General features: G+C 37.2%; 8 protein-coding genes across 8 annotated transcripts; 4 read left to right on the top strand and 4 right to left on the bottom strand.

Annotated features, from left to right (window-relative positions):
* Positions 1-87: 87 nt before the first annotated feature.
* PRCAT00003834001 (cleavage polyadenylation factor subunit) lies at positions 88-2,838 on the bottom strand (the record flags this gene model as incomplete). The annotated part of the gene is made up of 1 exon (XM_062953791.1): positions 88-2,838. The coding sequence occupies one exon, from the start codon at positions 2,836-2,838 to the stop codon at positions 88-90; it is 2,751 nt and encodes a 916-aa protein (XP_062810558.1).
* Positions 2,839-3,158: 320 nt separating this feature from the next.
* Positions 3,159-7,565, bottom strand: PRCAT00003833001 (uncharacterized protein; the record flags this gene model as incomplete). Its single annotated transcript, XM_062953790.1, has 1 exon — positions 3,159-7,565. One exon carries the CDS (start codon positions 7,563-7,565, stop codon positions 3,159-3,161), a length of 4,407 nt encoding a protein of 1,468 aa, XP_062810557.1.
* Positions 7,566-8,646: 1,081 nt separating this feature from the next.
* Positions 8,647-9,171, top strand: EGD2 (Egd2p; the record flags this gene model as incomplete). The annotated part of the gene is made up of 1 exon (XM_062953789.1): positions 8,647-9,171. One exon carries the CDS (start codon positions 8,647-8,649, stop codon positions 9,169-9,171), a length of 525 nt encoding a protein of 174 aa, XP_062810556.1.
* Positions 9,172-9,220: 49 nt separating this feature from the next.
* Positions 9,221-10,345, bottom strand: PRCAT00003831001 (uncharacterized protein; the record flags this gene model as incomplete). Its single annotated transcript, XM_062953786.1, has 1 exon — positions 9,221-10,345. The coding sequence occupies one exon, from the start codon at positions 10,343-10,345 to the stop codon at positions 9,221-9,223; it is 1,125 nt and encodes a 374-aa protein (XP_062810555.1).
* Positions 10,346-10,464: 119 nt separating this feature from the next.
* PRCAT00003830001 (uncharacterized protein) lies at positions 10,465-11,397 on the top strand (the record flags this gene model as incomplete). The annotated part of the gene is made up of 1 exon (XM_062953785.1): positions 10,465-11,397. One exon carries the CDS (start codon positions 10,465-10,467, stop codon positions 11,395-11,397), a length of 933 nt encoding a protein of 310 aa, XP_062810554.1.
* Positions 11,398-11,751: 354 nt separating this feature from the next.
* MBP1 (transcription factor) lies at positions 11,752-14,145 on the top strand (the record flags this gene model as incomplete). Its single annotated transcript, XM_062953784.1, has 1 exon — positions 11,752-14,145. The coding sequence occupies one exon, from the start codon at positions 11,752-11,754 to the stop codon at positions 14,143-14,145; it is 2,394 nt and encodes a 797-aa protein (XP_062810553.1).
* Positions 14,146-14,291: 146 nt separating this feature from the next.
* On the top strand, positions 14,292-16,259 carry BMT7 (Bmt7p; the record flags this gene model as incomplete). Its single annotated transcript, XM_062953783.1, has 1 exon — positions 14,292-16,259. One exon carries the CDS (start codon positions 14,292-14,294, stop codon positions 16,257-16,259), a length of 1,968 nt encoding a protein of 655 aa, XP_062810552.1.
* A 531-nt stretch (positions 16,260-16,790) lies between these two features.
* PRCAT00003827001 (uncharacterized protein) lies at positions 16,791-18,293 on the bottom strand (the record flags this gene model as incomplete). Its single annotated transcript, XM_062953782.1, has 1 exon — positions 16,791-18,293. The coding sequence occupies one exon, from the start codon at positions 18,291-18,293 to the stop codon at positions 16,791-16,793; it is 1,503 nt and encodes a 500-aa protein (XP_062810551.1).
* Positions 18,294-18,786: the final 493 nt, after the last annotated feature.

Raw genomic sequence — 18,786 nt, 5'->3', positions numbered from 1 at the left:
AAAATATAGTCGTGCGCAATGCACAAAAAGAGTTGGCTCCAGTGATCACGAGAACGATATTTTGCAATCGTCTATTACTATACTATACTATACATATGCTAACATTTCACGTATACAAGCTCTAACCTCGTAGTACAATGGACCCATGATCCCATCTATCACAATGTCCCCAGTGTCGTCGCCTTCAATGCCACTATAAGATACTTTACGAATAGCCAAGACATCATTAACCACTAGAGTACCTTCACTTTTGAATTCAGCACTAAGGTCACGGCTCAAGAGTTTCCTTTTCAACTCTGGTAAACGGATATTACCTACAGCGAGTTTTGGGGTTGATTTTTCTTGTGAGTATTCTGATGACGGCTGCGTCAACAAGAACTTGGTAGATGGATTTATGAAATCATTTACTGTCCTTTGCTTTTTTCTAACAGATGACTCCGGATTGTGTATCTCTAGTTGACCATATACTTTTGCAATTCTGTGGCTGCCATCGAGTTTTTGCCATTTAAGGCTGTTGATGACGTTGTCATCTAATTTGACTTCAAAATTATTAAGACCGCTTGGATTGTCCTCACCTCCTATGTTGACAGCCAAATTGTATTCTATCCCGGTAACAATCATCTTTTTTGACTCATTGTACCCGGATGATGACATCATGCCTCTTCTAATTGATGCAAGAGACATCACTTTTGATGAGCTAAGTAAAGTGGTATCTTGTTGGATAGCCTCATGTTGATCTTGTTGCTGGTCGAACATTTTTTTGACTTGTTTCAAACCATCGGCAGTGTCATTGTCACCCTCACTATTGGTAAAGTCAGGGAGTAATAGGAGATTATAAGGCTTAAGAGCTGAAACTATAATACTCAAGGATCTGGAATCAACGAGCCCCGAAAGATCCACAAATGATAAGCCACATCTTATTCTCAATTCTTGAGGTTGGGTTGAAAGAGACGATGCTCCATTAAGTGGCACCCTTTTTCTAGGACTAAATAAGGTATCCAAATTCTTTTGCAATACCTGATTATTCAAAACCTCTTGAGGAGTCAACTTATTACCTTGGTTATTTTTATTATTCTTATCATTTTTCTTTCCATTCTTATCTACATTTCCCCATTTTCGTTTGTCATCAAATTTTTTTTTGCTGTCCATAATTAATTTATTCGTTGTCGAGTCTTCGTTTTTTTGAAAACTTGCAAGATCAATTACTTCTCCGTAATCGTCAAACTTTTGCTTATGAAGTGCACTAAAGTAGGGAAACATGGCTTGTCTAGGCTTCATTTTGTAAGTTATCTTAATATCCAACGGCTGGTTAGAATCAAGAGCATCTCTTACATTATCTACTATAAGGGCATCATTTATCTCATCAACGGAGGCGACCGCAGTCGAAGCTGACTTTAATTTAAGGTCATCTAAATTATCTGGATTTTCATTTTCCGATTCTTCATCATCTGAAGTCTCGTCGCCACTGATAGTATCAGCATTCAATAAATCTTGATTTTTTCTATTTTTGACTTTAGCAATCAATTTTTGCTTTCTCGTTTGTTCAATTCTTTCCTTAAAGTCAGAAAGCTCGGTACCAACCAATGGTTCTTCTCGTGTCCAGCCATCCAACTTTACGACAGTTTCCAATGGAACGGCAATACCGTCTTCAACTGTGCCGTTCTTGATCTTAGTCAATTTGTACCATTCGTGATATAGGCGGCTGCTTATGAACTCGTTTGAAGAAAAGTGACTCTTCTCGGTTAAAATTATTGTCGTATTCTGATCCTGGCATAGATAAGCTAAAGCTGCAGATGACATGTCCCCGTTCCTAAAGTCAACACCTGAACTAAATACGATTTTGGGGCCACTCAACTGGATTAATTCTTCTGGGTCCAGCAAGAGATCAACTTTGGAAGGATCATATGGGAAATTGTTCTTATTGGACAGTGTTGCCGACGATGAAGCTTCTTCCCACTCCTTAACCATCAGAGAAGACATCCATTCTAAAAGCGTAGAGGCATAACTTAAGACTTTAGTACCAGAATACGAAAGAAAATAAACAGGTATGGGTGCACTTTGTAAATGCTGATCTATTAAATGTAATAGTTCTAAGAATCTTCCTGATAGCGATGTTGGCAACAATACTGCTCCGCCGTTTGCCAATGTAGCATCGACGAGAGATAGGAACTTTTCTGTCCTCTTTTTGTGCGACATCGTCGACCCAAGATCTGTATTCGTTATTAATGCAGTGGGTCTCATTAGCAGTGATAATGGGTTACCGTTCGACAAAAAGCTAGCACTGTTCAAAAACGAGTCCTTAGAATGGTTCCAGGACGGTGCGTAAATTACCTTCTCTAACTTCTTTGTTATTAACCAGAAGGTACCACCCAAAGTATGCCCTGCATTGTAAGGAGTAAGATTCAAATTATTATCAAAAAGACTCAAGGATTGAAAATATTTCAAGGGAATGATTTTGTCAAACCACTCGTCTACTTCTTCAATCTCAATAAGAGCACCCTTAAGAGGCCCAAGGATACCACAAGATCTGTAAAACTCGACTGTGGATATTCTACCCAATTGATTCACCGGAACCGTAGAATAGACTGGGATATTACTCAACAAGTTAGGGAATTTGACACACATTAACACATATCCCCCTATGAAATCTGGCGTAGCATGCGAGAGTAATATGAAGTTCGTGATTCTTAAGTATTGTTCCAAGAATAAGATATCATCAGGATTTTCGCCATTCCAGCTTGGATCTACCATGATTCTAATATCATTATCAAACGTCATCAATGCCGTCTTACAGGAAACAACCTTCGAATCAGGTGTTAATAGCTCGAAGGTGAACATCCTGCTATTGTTAGTAATCTCAAACAGGGGCTGGTTGGCTTCTTGTTAGAATTATAAATAAAGTTTGAAAAATATGGTTGTTAATGCGATAAAATCTTTCTATAATGAGACACAAAATTTCAACATACAAAAATCAAAACTAATACAATTATAAAACTTAGCTATTATAGTAATAAAACTATTATAAAAGAGAAGAAAATCAATAATACTATTTAAAAGAACAGTTGGAGAAAAAATGAATATTTTAACGAGTAGAAAGAGTATTTAAACAGGATAGTTGTAGATGAAAGAAGCCTATGTTGCATTCATTTATCGCAAATTTAACTGTTGAAATTGATACTGTTGCGTGTGTGGTAGGATATTAAAGTTTCCGCTTGCGTGAGGCCCGGAAGCTCGTGGGTGGTGTTGACTCTATCAAGCGACGATCTTGAATTCAACTCACCGTCTTTAATCATATTAACTCTCAATTCTTCGAGATTCATCGGCTTCCTAAATTGTTCATTGATGAGGTCTTTTCTGGTTTTTAAATGAGAATCACCTCTGGGGCGGGTTATAGTGGCTCTTCTCTTGATAGTTTGTATTGCTCTTGATAATGTGGTGTGGTGCTCATCGGGATCTTTATTCTCGATCTGCTCTTCAATGTTTTCCATTAACTCAGGAGAATTGTCTATCATACGAGTGATCAATCTATGTTTTTCGACGTCATCGACGTTGGTGGGATCATAACCTTGAGGGTAATCATCATATACACCCTGGCGTACTCTTTCTCGGATAATATCGACATCTCTAGGATAGAAATTACACATCAAGAAGTCATACGTATATCTGGGTAAGAGACAAGCCACGGATCCAATAAAGATACAACACCAGCATGCCAAAGTCCCTAGGACTTGGGCTCCGGCCTTATAAAATTCACCAGCAAAGGTCCTTGCACTCCATACTCCAGTCCAGAAGAATACAAGTAAAATTGAAATAATGTCAATAACTAGCGACAACCAATCCCACCTGTATTGCCGAAGCAAAACGTAAATATCAGATGCGATAACCGCAATTATGACCGCAACAACACCTATCCAAAACCTATGATCTATTGTCATACCTTGAGGATTTTGAAATGCTTCATAGAATAATAAATAGGGAAAGAAAAATGAAATAACGGATTGAAAAATTCCATCAGCCATATACCACAAGAACTTGTATTGTGACCATTCAAGTCTCAAGATACCTGTTCTGTATAATTGAGGAACCAACAGGGAGACAGAGTCAGACACATCTTGGTCCAAAACAGCCAAGACGATGATAGGCAAAGAAGTAAAAGCCAAATTATAAAAGATAAGATAGGTATACTCGTAAAGGTAAGATCCATCAAAATTATTAAAGATACCGTACCAAAAACATGTAAAGGTAAACACCACGTTCTTATAAAAGAAACAAGGAATCATTTCTGCAAGTCTCTTATATGACCATCTTCCATGAACCAATATGAGTCTAACCAAGAATCTGAATTGACCTATAGCGTAATCCGAAGACATGACCGCTTGTCTCCCCTCCTCACCTGCAATACCAACACCAACGTTTGCAGCTTGTATCATAGCGACGTCGTTTGCCCCGTCACCAATAGCCAATGCCATGACTCCAAGTTTATCTTTAACCATTCGCACAACTTGGGCTTTTTGCGCAGGCGACACTCGGCAGCAAATGACAGATTTGCACTGCTTTCCTAAGAGAAGGAACTTCTTTTCGAGTGCTGAATCCTCTAAATCGAAAATTAAGCTTAGAGCAGCGCCGTCCACAATGACAGCATACTTAGAAGATGGAGTTGAATGATCTTTTTTAGCTTCTTCGATTTTTTTATCAAAATCTCCTGAAATATTGAAATTTTCGTCCAAATATTGAGTCAACAAGCCATCAATATATTCAGGAGTATTACTCTCATCAGGGCGGACAACTAATAATTTCATCTCAGTTTCTAGCAAGTTACAAGAAAATCCAATATTAATAGCAGTTTCTATTCTGTCACCAGTCAAAACCCAAAGTTTGATACCCGCATCACCTAAAATTGAAATGGATTCAGGGACACCTTGTTGCAATCTATCTTCAATTGCAGTGCCTCCTAATAATGACAAACCATTTTCTATTTCTTCGGCCAATTCTTCTAACCTGTCTTCTCTGTCATCTTCTATCGAGGCAGATGCCTCCTTATACCGTTTAGTCCACTCATCAAATGCTGATGGATCTAATTCTTTTTGGGCAATACATAAGGTTCTTAGGCCTTCCTTCGCAAAATCTTCTAAATGAAGAGCAGTTTTCAGGATTATTTCTTCCATATTGGCATCGTGCTTCAATCTTTGAAATATCACATTATCTGCTCCCTTAGTAATAAGCATTACTTTGTTCTCGGGTGTTTGAACTATGCAAGACATCCTTTTTCTCGCAGATGAAAAAGGGACAATTTCCAAAAGTTTATATTCACAGGTCTTGCCATAGATTTCAAGTATTAAGGAGCCTCTCATCCTTTCTTTGAAGACGAAACCAACATCTCTGGCCACTGAAACTAAGGCTGCCTCATCAGGAGATTCTGCTTGAAAAATTCTCAACCCGGGGTCTTGAGGATCCTCTTCAGTGGCAACGGTATGACACAACGCTAAGGCTAACATGAATTCTTCATCGGCACGTCCCTGTTCACCTTTCGATAAAACATCTTCAACGTAATCATTAGATATGAAGGTCAAATTTTCTTCACGGAATTGATCGTTTTCAGATAGCTTAGTCAAATTTTCAACCATATCTTCCTTGTCTTCATCCATACGAAGTTTCCACTTCTGAGATTCCTTTATCGGATCCAACCCCTCTCTTTTATCTAAACCTTGCTTTGCTTCAGTATAGGCCAAACCATAAGACTTACCAAGAATTGTACATTTCTTGAACTCCATGACATTCTGAGTCAAAGTACCTGTTTTATCACTAAAAATGTATTCAATTTGACCCAAGTCGTCAGATATACTCCAAGCTTTTGGAATACAACAGAAATCCAATTTCTCGTAATACATTTTAATGTCCGAATAAATGAAGAAGGCTTGTAAAGTCTTTATAATTTCGATTGAGATGTACAACGAAATTGGAACCAAAGACTGATATATAATCAACGTCACGAAAAATAATAATACACCATTTGCTGCCGCCGTTGAGGCATACGGCTGGAAATCATAATATATCCTGGAAACATCTTTTTTGTTATAAAACAAACCATTGATTAATCCTGAAACGAAACATAGAATGAAAAGCAAGACGAAATTTAGAATTACCGAGAAATTTAATTCCTTAGCAATCCTTGAGGACTTTGTAGGCGTTATTCCAGAGTTCAACATGATTTTTGATTCTGCACCAGTATATAAGACAACCCCAATAACCCACAGTGTATTTCTCAAGCTACAACCTCTTAGTAAAACATTACTATTCGTGATAGGCTCTTTCTCATCTGGATTAACTAAGGTACCTTGCTGATTATAATTTTCGTAGTGTATAGTTCCTTTGAATGAATACAACAGCCTATTTGGTGGGTCACATTCAATCCAAAATTTAGTGCTTCCTAAATCACTCAGATGGCCCAAGTTTCCCTGGCCACCACACTGGAGGGAAGATTTTGTCTTTAAATTTGTCTCTCCATCCAAATTTTTTGTTTCGATGTAACAATTACCTTCGGGATCAGAACAGGAAATTATAACAACGTCTGCGGGAACCTCTTCATTAGCTCTAATTCTTATGAAATCCCCAACATTGACATCTTTCCAACGTCTATTCTTGAATTTTGTATGAGGAGGATTCTCCTGTTGCAATCTTGGATTGAGAAGGGTATTCGGAAGTGGCTTTGTATGTGGCCTGTTCGATTGATGTGATTTTCTCCTTGAAGTAGTACTATTTCTATTAGTTAAATATGAATAATCTGAGATGACCGTGCTAACTCTTCGTAAAGCATTTTCTTCTTCAACAACCTGCTCTCTGTGAAGATTAGCTTTCATTTTTTTAGAGCCAAAACAAAAGATCCAACCTTTTTTCACGCCCCTGGCAAATGATTTGTTCATTCTAGTACATTTTTTCTTGAATCTTCTCCACTTCCCAATGTCATCTACTTCAACATTTGGATTATCCAATCCACTGAGTAAGTGGATTGGTGAATTATTCAAATCCGAATCACTTGCACCTCTCTTATAGTCTTCGAATGCATCTTTTATAGCTGTGAGACAAACAATAACGATTAAAGGCACGGCTGCCATTCCTGGAGAAGCTACTCCGAAAATTTGGAACGCACCCAATATAACAACCAACAAGAAATATGAATTTGCGACATTGGTGAACTGGAATAGTATATTCTTTGGTAAAAATGATACTGGAGTATACTTTGTAGTCCTGATCTTGTTTCTTGGTAAGGTTATCAAAGGACCCCCATAGTGGTTCTTCAAGTCTTCAGGAAGTTCATAATTCACAAAAACAAATCTTGGATTCTTGTTATATATATCTTCCAAATACTGGGGTCTCTGGGCCAATCCTTTATCATAAAAATATTTCTTTATCTTTGCCCCGACTGTCGGAGCAGGTGTTTCTCGAAACTCTTTAAAGCAAGCGAATTTTGAATGTAAGATATCAGACGAAGACTGGTCATTTTCATTAGCCACATTGCCTTCATCCTTTAATGTAGAATGCGATGATTCTCCGTTGCCGTCCGTCATCGTTTATAACGGAGTCTATATCATACAATGAAAATCTATTATTAAATGATAGCTCAATAAAACACTTATCCTCTAGTATTTTTCACTTCTCTATGGGTTCAGTCTTCGCTCAACTAAGTTGAACGATTCTATTGCACAACAACTAGTTAAACTGTTGACGTATAAAATACCCAAGGAGCTTCTTTTACTGATCAGTCTAGTTATCCTGGATAACTGCTATTCTCATAAACAGATCCCTCGCAGAAGTATGATTGTAGGGTTATTTTTGGAAAGTATAGACTCAGAAACAATTAATCGAGTGTTTATTACTTAAAAGAAAAATATATTAGTGAGCTGAATTCGGTCAACGGTCCTAGTAATCCCCGTGCGATAAATCCTGAACTTCTAAGGTTAGACTTAGAAAAAGAACTAAAGATTTATCGTATAAGGCTCTAGTAGAACTGATTTGGGCTTCCTTACAACGACTGAGCTATTAAAGTACTTTCTTACACCGTATCTTTAATCTGTATTTACAAGCAGAGATGACATGCATTTCGCAGCTTAGCTTTATTACGAGCAGAAGATCCGTTACATCCTGATAGGTAACATAGCCGATTACTAAGTGTTGCTATTCCATCAAATGAGATGCCTTCAGAGACAAGAGTGGCGGAGATGGAGAAAAGCTCAAATAGATGACAATAAATGAAGAAATCCCTCAAGCTTACCGAGCTAAGAAGAGAGTGGACTGTTTAATTTAACAGCTACCGATTATTCGTGCCAAAGAAACAACTGATAAGTCAAGTGTATAAAGTGCAGACACTGCGTTGCTGGTGTGAAAACTTTTCGAGACATGGTCCTTAAAGGGTTTCCTCCTTTGGGCTACAGGGTAAGCAAACGGCAGTTTTATTATCTCTGCTATGTGCAAGAGCGTCGGGTGTGACTCTTTTGGATAATAGCCGAAATGGCAAGTTCAACAACAGTTTTTTGCAGGTTACATTCGATAATAATTGCAGGTTATTTTGTCGACGAGAGAGTAGTGAAAAAAGTTTGTGAAAATCAGGCTTTAACTTAGTATATTATAGCATTAAAATAAACCAACATTATGTCAATCGAAGAAATCCCTCAAGGTGCTGACGTCAACGTCATTCCAAAAAATGAAAAGAAAGCAAGAGATTTGATTAAGAAATTGAACTTGAAACAGATCAAAGGTATTACCAGAGTTACTTTTAAACAAAGAGGTAACTTGATCTATGCAATTGACCGCCCAGATGTGTACAGATCTGCTGCTGGAACCTATGTTGTGTTTGGTGATGCCAAGGTTGATGACATGAACCAGAGAATTGCAGAGGCTCAAGCTCAACAACAACAACAAGAAGCATTAGCAGGAGCCGCTTCAAATGCTGAAGACAAGTCCCCAGAATCTATTACTGCTGACTTACAAAATGCTACGTTAGACTCTAAAATCGAAGAAGAAGACGACGATGATGAAGAGATTGACGAGACTGGATTAGACTCGAAGGACATCGACATTATTGTCGAGCAAACTCAAGTTTCCAGAAATAAAGCTGTTAAAGCTTTGAAAAAACATGACGGAGATATGGTTAATGCTATCATGGAATTATCTTAGTTAAACTTATAATATATATCAGATTCAATCCTGTATTATCCCAAACGAACTACTCTGAACTTTCAACTTTATCTGGCTTCTCAGATGAATCGTCCTTTTGCGGTCTGTCTTCTACCTCAGAAGAATTATCTCGTTCCTTATCGCTTTTTAGGTCTCTTTCAGACGAGCCAGATACTTCATGAGATTCGTTTTCTTTTTCCGTCGTTGTATTCAAATGAGGCTCAGCTAACACACCAGAGATTCCTTCATTCATATTGTTTCTTGGCTTTGGTGTCTGGAGATTATCGGTACATATGTCGTCGTTTATCTTCTCGCTACCATTTAAAGCCCCACAGCGAAAGCAAATATATTTGACAGTCAATGGATCTTTACATCCTGGCGGAGCTAGCCCATTATGAGTAAAGCATCTATTGCAAATTAAAGCATATCTGGTTTCAACTGATTCATTATTGTCTGACCCTATCAATAAATCTAATATTCGATCTTGAAATGACCTTTGAGGGGTTCTTCCAACCGGCGAACTGATGGATTGCGCAGAGTTCGGCAATTGTTGAATACTCTGAGAAGTTGGAGATGTAGGAGTTGTGGGCTGTTGTATGGGTCCAAAATCTAAATTGAGGCCCATATCTTGAGGGTTCATATGTTGCAATTCTGTCAGATGAACGTCTTCATTTTTGGTACCTTGAGCGGCCTGGTGGGGGTGGTTTTCGCCATCATCGCCGTATTTTGTTAACAATTCATTTGCAGTATTAAAGTTAGTCACTTTCTTCAATTCCTCAATCTTCAAGCTATGTTTTCTTCTCATGTTCTTCAAGCCTCTTTCCTGACTTTCAATAAGGATATTGAACACCAACTGGAGAAGTTTCACTAATACGAAACTTAAAATTGGTAGACCAATCAAAATGCCTAACAGCTTTCGAGATTGAGCTCTTACAAATCTTTGAAATCGAGTACCATAAACCTCATTTTTGGAAACCTTTGCATAGCAATAAGCTATAACTAAAATGTATAACACAATTGTGTGTTTTATTAAGTACCATTTTATTGCTTTCGATTTTCTTCGAAGACGATAAATTTTATCTTGCGATGATGATATAGTCTGAGAAAGAAGGGTTAGCTCCTTATCGAACTCATCGGCATCAAATCCCTTTTTAAATATATTAAAAACTCCCATCTGAGTGACCACGCTATCATATAAGGCAATTATATATTATCAGTGCGAATATAGTACTCATCGAAAAAAAAATGAGTTCCTCATTAAGCCTTGTTCTACTGAACACTGTCTGAGTAAATATGACATACACAATTGGAGGTCGACAAATTAGCTTAGATAAAGACCTATATGAAAGTGAGAGAGATATCATAGTGGCACATTCAAGTCTATTCAAGTATTGTTTAAACAATTCAAGCCAACAATTTTTAATTAACTTGAAACGGATTATTCATTTATACACTGACATTATTACCATATATTCAACGCTATTAAGAAAAATACCAAACTATGACGACATAACTTTCATGACAAATAAAACAAAATTGAGTCTACTCAAGTTAGAAGACGATTTTAATTCAATATTGGGTAAAGATATTAATGGCGATAAGGTATCATGGGAAGAGAGAAGTTATGATTCTGTTAGAAGAATAGCTTTATTGTGCTTGTTATCATCGAACGAAATTCTCTCGGCTATCATTAAAAACTTGAATTGTATTGACATATTCTTCAATAGTTTTAACAATCTCAAGAAATTATTGATACCATTTTTGTTGAACCAGAGCAAATCAGTACAAAAGTCGATAAATAAGGCCATTTACTTTTTCAAATTGACAACAATTGCCGATGACTTGGACAGAATCGAAGACACTGATACTCCTGTAATGAAACAATTGAAAAAAATCGAAAGAATCACTAATGGTATCGATAGAGAGTCAATTATTTTAAACACTGCATTCCAAACATTTGACCCGTCCCTACAACAGTATACTAGAATTTTACTTGGAAAAGCCATCTTAAAGAGAAATATTCAAGACAGTAACTGTCAAATTATCAAAAGAAGAGATATATGCTTCCAGGCAGCGGACCATGTGGTTAGTATCCCGCTTACCGAAGAGCAATCATCCAATATATCGATGAAATATATTACAAAATACTTCACTTATCTCATAGTCATAGTGTTGTTTTTGGTGGGTATAATGATATATAGACTTTTGAAGATCTTTCTAGACTAATATATATAAGACTAAATACGCTTATCAATATTCATTACGCAATCCCCCATTTGAGTTTTATAGGTCAGGTATTTGACACATTGAGATAGATTCCAGGGCATATTTGAAGTTACACAAAATGCGAAAGATGATTATTTTGACTAAAAAAACCCTGACATAATAACACCATAGTTTTAAATTAATCAATAAAACAAGGGATAGAATAAAGTGTTGGAGTAAGGGGCTGTATATTATAAATAAATCTATCATTTTATTAGTTTATGATTCTTTTCCAAAATTTAAAGCAGTATAATTAGTGAGTGGTTGATTAAACCCCCGAGATAAAGGTTTGTTTTAGATATAAAAAATTGGAATATGGCAAACAAGCAAATATATTCTGCCACATACTCCAATGTGCCAGTATTCGAGTTTGTAACGTCAGAAGGTCCCATAATGAGAAGAAAATCTGATTCTTGGATAAATGCAACGCATATATTAAAAATAGCACGCTTTCCCAAAGCTAAGAGGACTAGAATTTTAGAGAAAGATGTACAAACTGGTATACACGAGAAGGTTCAAGGTGGATACGGTAAATACCAAGGTACATATGTGCCATTGGACATCGGCGCCTCAATCGCTAAAAATTTTGATGTATTTGATGTTCTACGGCCAATCTTTGAATTCAAGTATATCGAAGGTAAGTCGGAAACTCCACCCCCAGCGCCGAAGCATAGTCACGCATCAGCCTCTAATGTTGCAAGAAGGCAATCAAGTTTCACACAACCGGCCAGAAAGGCAAAAAGTATGAATTCGATAACCGGTGAACCTCCCAGGAAACGAGGCAGGCCTAGGAGAATCCCTCTAAAAACCCTGCAACCGAGTCTCAATCACTCGGATACCGTTCCAATAGATAACAATCCAAATAGTGGTCCGAACATAGGGACTTTTAAAAGATCTGATTCTCTCTCGAGCCTGCAGAATAATCATCACCCATCTTTGTCACGACAGGATACGCAGCAGGATGCTTTAATAATATCAAGTAATTTAAACATAACCGGACAAGACTTGCAAGTAGTTGAATCAGATGATGAAAGGGATATAAAGGATTCACCAAGTGAGTTGATGAGTGGTAAAGAACTCTTCGGAACCCCCAGAGACTCCTTTGAAAGGATAGTACAATCGCATCATCAACATGATCCATATGGTCTTCTGCAGTATCAGAATGCACCACCGTCAAACAGCTTGTCTAAGGGGGAACTGATTTATAATGAATATTTTTCAAGTCTTTTAACTTATTTCTTAGATGACAACAAGATACGATCAAGCAGTATTCCAGACTACATATTAAACCCACCTTTGCCAGTTGCATCAATAAATGTCAATCGACCAATTGATAATGATGGAAATACCATATTCCACTGGGCGTGTTCAATGGCTAGTGTTTCAATAATTGAATTTTTGATGGAAACTTTCAACATAAAGCCAGATTTAAGAAATAATAAGGGAGAAACACCATTAATGTTTTTGGTAAAATTCAGCAATTCGTATCAACTTAAAAACTTCCTGACTTTGCTAGAACTACTCCTTGACTCAATCTTATTAGTAGATAACTCAGGTAAGACCGTCTTACATCATATTGCATTGATTGATAACAAAAATAAGGAAAAATTCGCCCGTTATTACATGGAAACTCTATTTTCGAAGATTATTGAATTACTGGATGATGATGACCTTCCAGATAAAAAAGACTTGATCGTGAAATTTATTAATCATCAAGATTCAGATGGAAATACTGCTTTCCATATAGTCGCTTACCACTTGAATAAAAAGTGCATCAAGGTCCTCATTAGCTATCACAAATTTATTGATTTCACCTTAAAAAACTTGGTATCTTACACCGTTGAGGATTATTTGGGTTGGCATAATTATATTTTAAGGTTGGATGATGAGTATCAAGCGGATGAAGGTTTCCAAAATTTGGCGGGAAAGAATCAGAGTACTCAAAGTCTTGAAAGTCAATTATACTATTCAAAATTGGCCACGAATCTACACAATAACACATCTAATATAATAACGGAAAAATTAACTGAGTTGGCGTATTCTGTTGACAAAGAATTAAATGAAAAGGATGAGATGATCTTTAATTATCATAAAATTTTGAAGGAGGTAGACGGACGAAAGTTAAAGTCTCAAAAAGCTATACTTTCTTTTTTCAAGTTGGAGTACTTAGTAGAAGAATATGAAACTTCTTTAAACAGTTCATCTCCCTATGACGCTGCCTTTAGTCGCAAACGAAGTAAATTGATCCAAGATGAAATACACAAGGTCCTTGATGATTTAAGCTTTCAAACTTTGCTCAAGAAGGATGTTCTAGATGAGAAGCTAGCTGAATACACCCAGGTTAACGAAGTTATTCAAAGAAAAAGACTACAACAGCTGGCTTCTCAGTTCCAAGAGGCGGTTCTGCCGAATGAGAACGATGATCCTTTCGATTTATCCGTTGAGTTAACCAAAGAAATAATACGGCGACAGCAATTGGTCAAGGACCTCTATCTGCGCCAAGCTGATGTGCCACTCTCCAACGACGAGTTTAAGGAGAACAAATTCGATCCTTCAGTCGAATCGAAGTCCATCGTAGCCAATTATCCCAAAGATGATAAACTCAACAAATATTGTAAATTAATCTCACTATGTTGCGGCATGGGTGTCACCGAGGTCGAGAACTCTATAGACCTCCTTGAACAGTCACTAATGACTTCTACAGATTAAAAGTATAGACTTCATGTATTATTATCATTACAAGTAAAAGAACGCCCTTGTACACTATTTATATAAATGTCTGCGCGACGCTACAGTGTATATAAATTTTTTTTTTTAAGCATTTCTAGTGGAAACAAACATCATCCAAGGAGTCCATGACAGAAGGGATGATGTATGGTAAGAGATACATCAGAATCTTGTCTTTAGTGGCAGTTCTCTTGATCACAACTATCGTCATCTTAATCTCTAAGGGTTATCAGTTAGACGATATTGTTCAAGAACCGCTAACACGATTCGAGAAGGAGAAAAGCAATCCTATTAGCGATGTTAAGGTGGCGCCAGAGAACCATCACCATAGTGATTCGAAGCCAGATATTGAAGAGAATAATGACGGACCTAAAGATGTTCAAAGACCAGCTGAGGAGGCTCAAGTTATCAAAGATATCTCGTTCCCTCTAAGCCTACAATTGATGGAGCCGAATACATATAAGAGCGCGTCGTTAAAAACATACTTCCACAGTATATTCTATAAAGGTGAACAGTCCTTGGAAACTTTCACTGAAGCTCAAAAATGTGAAAGACTTAAGTATGAGTCACAACTAGAGTTGTCGGAGCAGAAATATTTGGAGGCGAACTTCAATAAGGTGAGAGATGCTATTAAAGAGAATGAATTGTATGACCGGATGCTCAAGGCAGCAACTAAAGAATTTAAACCCTCGATTCCTAGTGAAAAGCAATGGTTTAGGTTTGCTGGATCGTCGGTTTGGCTCTCTGAACACAAAGTACATTTTATGGTAAGCAGAATTATGTGGTCTCCCTCTGGAATTCCTAACAAAGCTTTCGCGAGTTTTCTATATATTCAGTTATTTGATGAAGACTGGAACGAGTTACCAGAGAAAACTTTAAAGATTCCGTATGAGAAGTTAGTGACTGAGCAGAACGTGAACGCAAAGGGTAGTATAGAACTGAAGATAGTTGATAGAAAAATTGCATATAGGGAAGCCAAGTTTCCTTCATTTTTACCCATTACGTTTGATTTCAGTCTCCGTACACCAGACCGAAAGTACTATTGGGGTCCAGAGGATCCCAGGATCCTACTTCGGAGAAACCCTCTTGGGTTCGATGAACCTTTAATAGTTTTCAACTTGAAGGATGTGAAGTTGATCAAAAGAACGATGCATATGTTTTTGCCATTTTCTAGTAAGTTTAGCATCTTCAAGAAGCGGAACGAGCCATACGCAAATATTGAAAAAAATTGGACTCCATTTTTCAGCTCACCGAGGGATGCGGAGTCAAAAAACGATGGATTCACCCACTTGAATTTTATCTATTCACTAGAGCCACTCGAAGTTTTGAAGTGCGATATTGATACAGCAATTTGTGACTTTTTGCAAAAGCCGGAAAAATCAGACTTTAATTACGTTGGGCCCTTAAGAGGTGGTACGCAGCTCGTACAATTACCCTCTAGTAGGTTCGTACTGAATGGTATAACTAACGCATTCCAAATTCCAGAAAATAGACGCATCTATGTTGGATGGGCAAGAACTCATCTTAACAAATGTGGTTGTGGTGAGTCTATGTATAGGCCAAATTTAATCATATTGACCGAAGATTATAATCCAAGTGACAAGAAATACTCCTACAACATTAGAGATGTATCGGAATATTTCGATTTCAATGCAATAGTGCCTCCATGGATAACGCCCGAATTGGATAAAAGCGGTAATTTGATTGAAAAAAGCCCCAAACAGTGTGAAGGAAGAAACGTTTTAATACCCAATTCCATTGCATATTGGGATATTGATTCTGTACGCAAAGGTGATCTGATCTATGGACGTGGAGATTTTGCCACGTTTAAAGATCAAAACGTATTAGATGCCGAGACAGTTATCAATGACTATATGGGAGTCACGTTGTCTGCAGCCGATAGTGATGTCAGCATAGTCCAAGTCAAAGGACTTTTAAACTACATACTCAAGCTCCCAGGATTATTTGACAAGTCAGACCAAGATCGCGATGATAGTTTATATGACTCGAATATAAACCAAAGATGTGCCGAGTTGGCCAGCGTTGAATATTGCTTAAAATATGCTGAAAGAAATGGAGGAGTTACAAAGTATTGATTTATAGATTGCTTAATGTATCGACGTTGTAAAACTATATTTTCTATAAGAATATAACATACCCTAATGTTGAAATCTCCTCCAGATTTTTTAGTCTGGCAATACTGGACTTTGTCCGTTGATCAGAAGATGTGTTACCATGCATAATCTGGTTAGTTTTCAATTGTATTTAATTATTTTATTCACGAGCCTTTAGTTTTAATAGACGTCGCAAGATTTGGAACTTCTTGAAATAGACTCGTAGCTTACTTAACCTACTAATCGAAAAAACCTTTAGTTACGTATGGTGATATTTACATCTTATCGACCTTGATGACTTATGATTTGTGATATTTTGCATCCAGAGATAGCTTCTCTGTCACTTCTCAGATTTGAATCGTATCGTAGATTATACAGTTGTTCTATCTCACCGGTTTAAAACTAAGATATGGTTTACAAATACTTAGCAATACTTTATGCTTTACAAATATCTAGGCACAAGAAACTCAGTTAAAATTTTCATGCTGATATTAAAAAATAAGTAGTAGCCTTCTAAACCAACTTAATCGATGCTATCCTACTTAAGTCCTCTTTGGAAAACTCAAGATCTGAATCATCTAGTAAAACTGCATTCTTTAAATTGAGTCTTTCATTATTCTCGATATGTTCCTCTTTTAATCCAAAGGTGTCAACTTTAATATCTTCTGGGTTCTTCCACTTGAATAATTCAGTATAGTCATTTTCAGCGGCTTGAAGTCTATCGACAACTGTACGACCTAACACTGGAAAGAATTTGAATCCATGCGATGAACCACCGGTGGCCACTAGAAGATTATCGAAATTAGGAACAAAATCAATAACGAAATCACTATTAATAGAATCAGTATACCAGAATAGCTTAGACTTCAATTTGACTCCTTCTATTGCAGCTGCTTCTGGTGTAAGTGCAAGAAACACTTCCTTTGCTTCCTGTAAAACAAATTTCGGTAACTTTTCATCTCCTAAAGTTTTAGGTACAGAGATGTAAGAGTCTCCAATTTTGACAGGATTCAAGTATTTAAGGTGTCTGCCATTTAATTTTAATATGCCTTCGGATTTGCTGGGAGGGAAGAACGCAAATCCGCCATCTGGATCAAAATCGCTCTCACTACTAGTGGTTTTCCACTGTAATTGCGGATACTCAGAATACTTGTCAATCAAATCTTGCCTTGACTTGGGGATTTCAAGATAGACGATATTAGCAAGAGAAGCCTGCGTACGATGTTGTAATTGAGGTACCAAGGAGGTGGTCCATGGTCCACTGCTCACTATTACCACATCAGCAGAATGAGTGGAACCATTTGCAGTTCTAATGCCTCTGACTACAGATTTATTTCTGTCATCATATATGAGTTCGCTGAACGTCCCTTCATCTCCATAATGAAAAATAACGCCTGCCTTTTCTAGTAAGATTTTTACGTAGAAGAGGGCTTTGTCAGCTTTCAAGATCCTTGTAATTCCATCTAGGGTTCCTGAGACAGTCGTGACTTTATTCCGTGCTTTGAGGTCTCTAATTATGTCCAATTTTTTGTCCCACCCAAGAAGTTTTGCTCTTAAAAGATCTTTCTCTGAACTTAAGTCAAACTGGGTGTCTCTAAGCCCCAATTCTTCAAATCCTTTTAAATTGTCAACCTCTACCAGTGAGGGCTCTTGCAGATTCCCAACACGTAATCCACCAGTTAACCTTATGAGCTCCAAGTCATCGTCAATGAAACGAGATTTCTCTTCAGAAGAAAGCGTTTGGATTTCTTCATTCCATTTATCCCAAATATCGAGAGCATCAATTGCTAATTTGGAATAAAGAGTCTTAGTCTCATAATAGATCCTGAATAATTTGTTTATATCAGCACTAGCGGCATCCGATCCTTGAAATGGAGAATATTTTGTCTTTTCGTAATCTGTACGATCAAATATATCGATATTCTTGTAACCATTCTGTACCAAATTATAGGCCGAGGATAGTCCAAAGACACCGGCACCAACAACAATTATATGTGAATCCTTTGTGAAAGCCATTTTAAATCAATCTTCGATAGTTGCAAAAAAAAAAATTGAATATGAATACAAGTCGTACGATGTTGAATAGTTATAAGCTGCGAGGACTGGAAAGGCCATATTTATTGACCCTCTTATGTTTTACTACACTTAAGCCATATAGGACAGATGTGCTACAACTTGTTCTAATATTCCCTAGCCGGACTTTAATTACCTATCTAGGAATATGCTCTATTGTTGCAACTTGCCAGCAGCGATTGCGACATCTTGTTGATCTAGCTAGTAATATATGCACCACTTTTAAAAAAATACCTACGAATGGCGAACCAACAGTGCATGCTTCCTCGTCCGGTGGTATTTGGTAAGTAATATTTCAGTTGTGGCGACTACATTGAAGGCATTTTTTGTTTAATAAGAAAAAACTTGAGGCTGAACGCCGCTAAGATACCGACTTCTGAGCCGATCATACCTCTAACCCTACTCAAAATACTTATTTTTACGAAAATGGGAATAG

The sequence above is a fragment of the Priceomyces carsonii genome, assembly GCF_900007245.1.
Source record: "Priceomyces carsonii strain CBS4050 genome assembly, scaffold: Debaryomyces_carsonii_scaffold_4, whole genome shotgun sequence".
NCBI classification, from domain to species: Eukaryota; Fungi; Ascomycota; class Pichiomycetes; order Serinales; family Debaryomycetaceae; genus Priceomyces; species Priceomyces carsonii.
The sequence above is the reverse complement of the archived record's forward strand: the minus strand, read 5'-3'. Positions and strand labels throughout refer to the sequence as shown.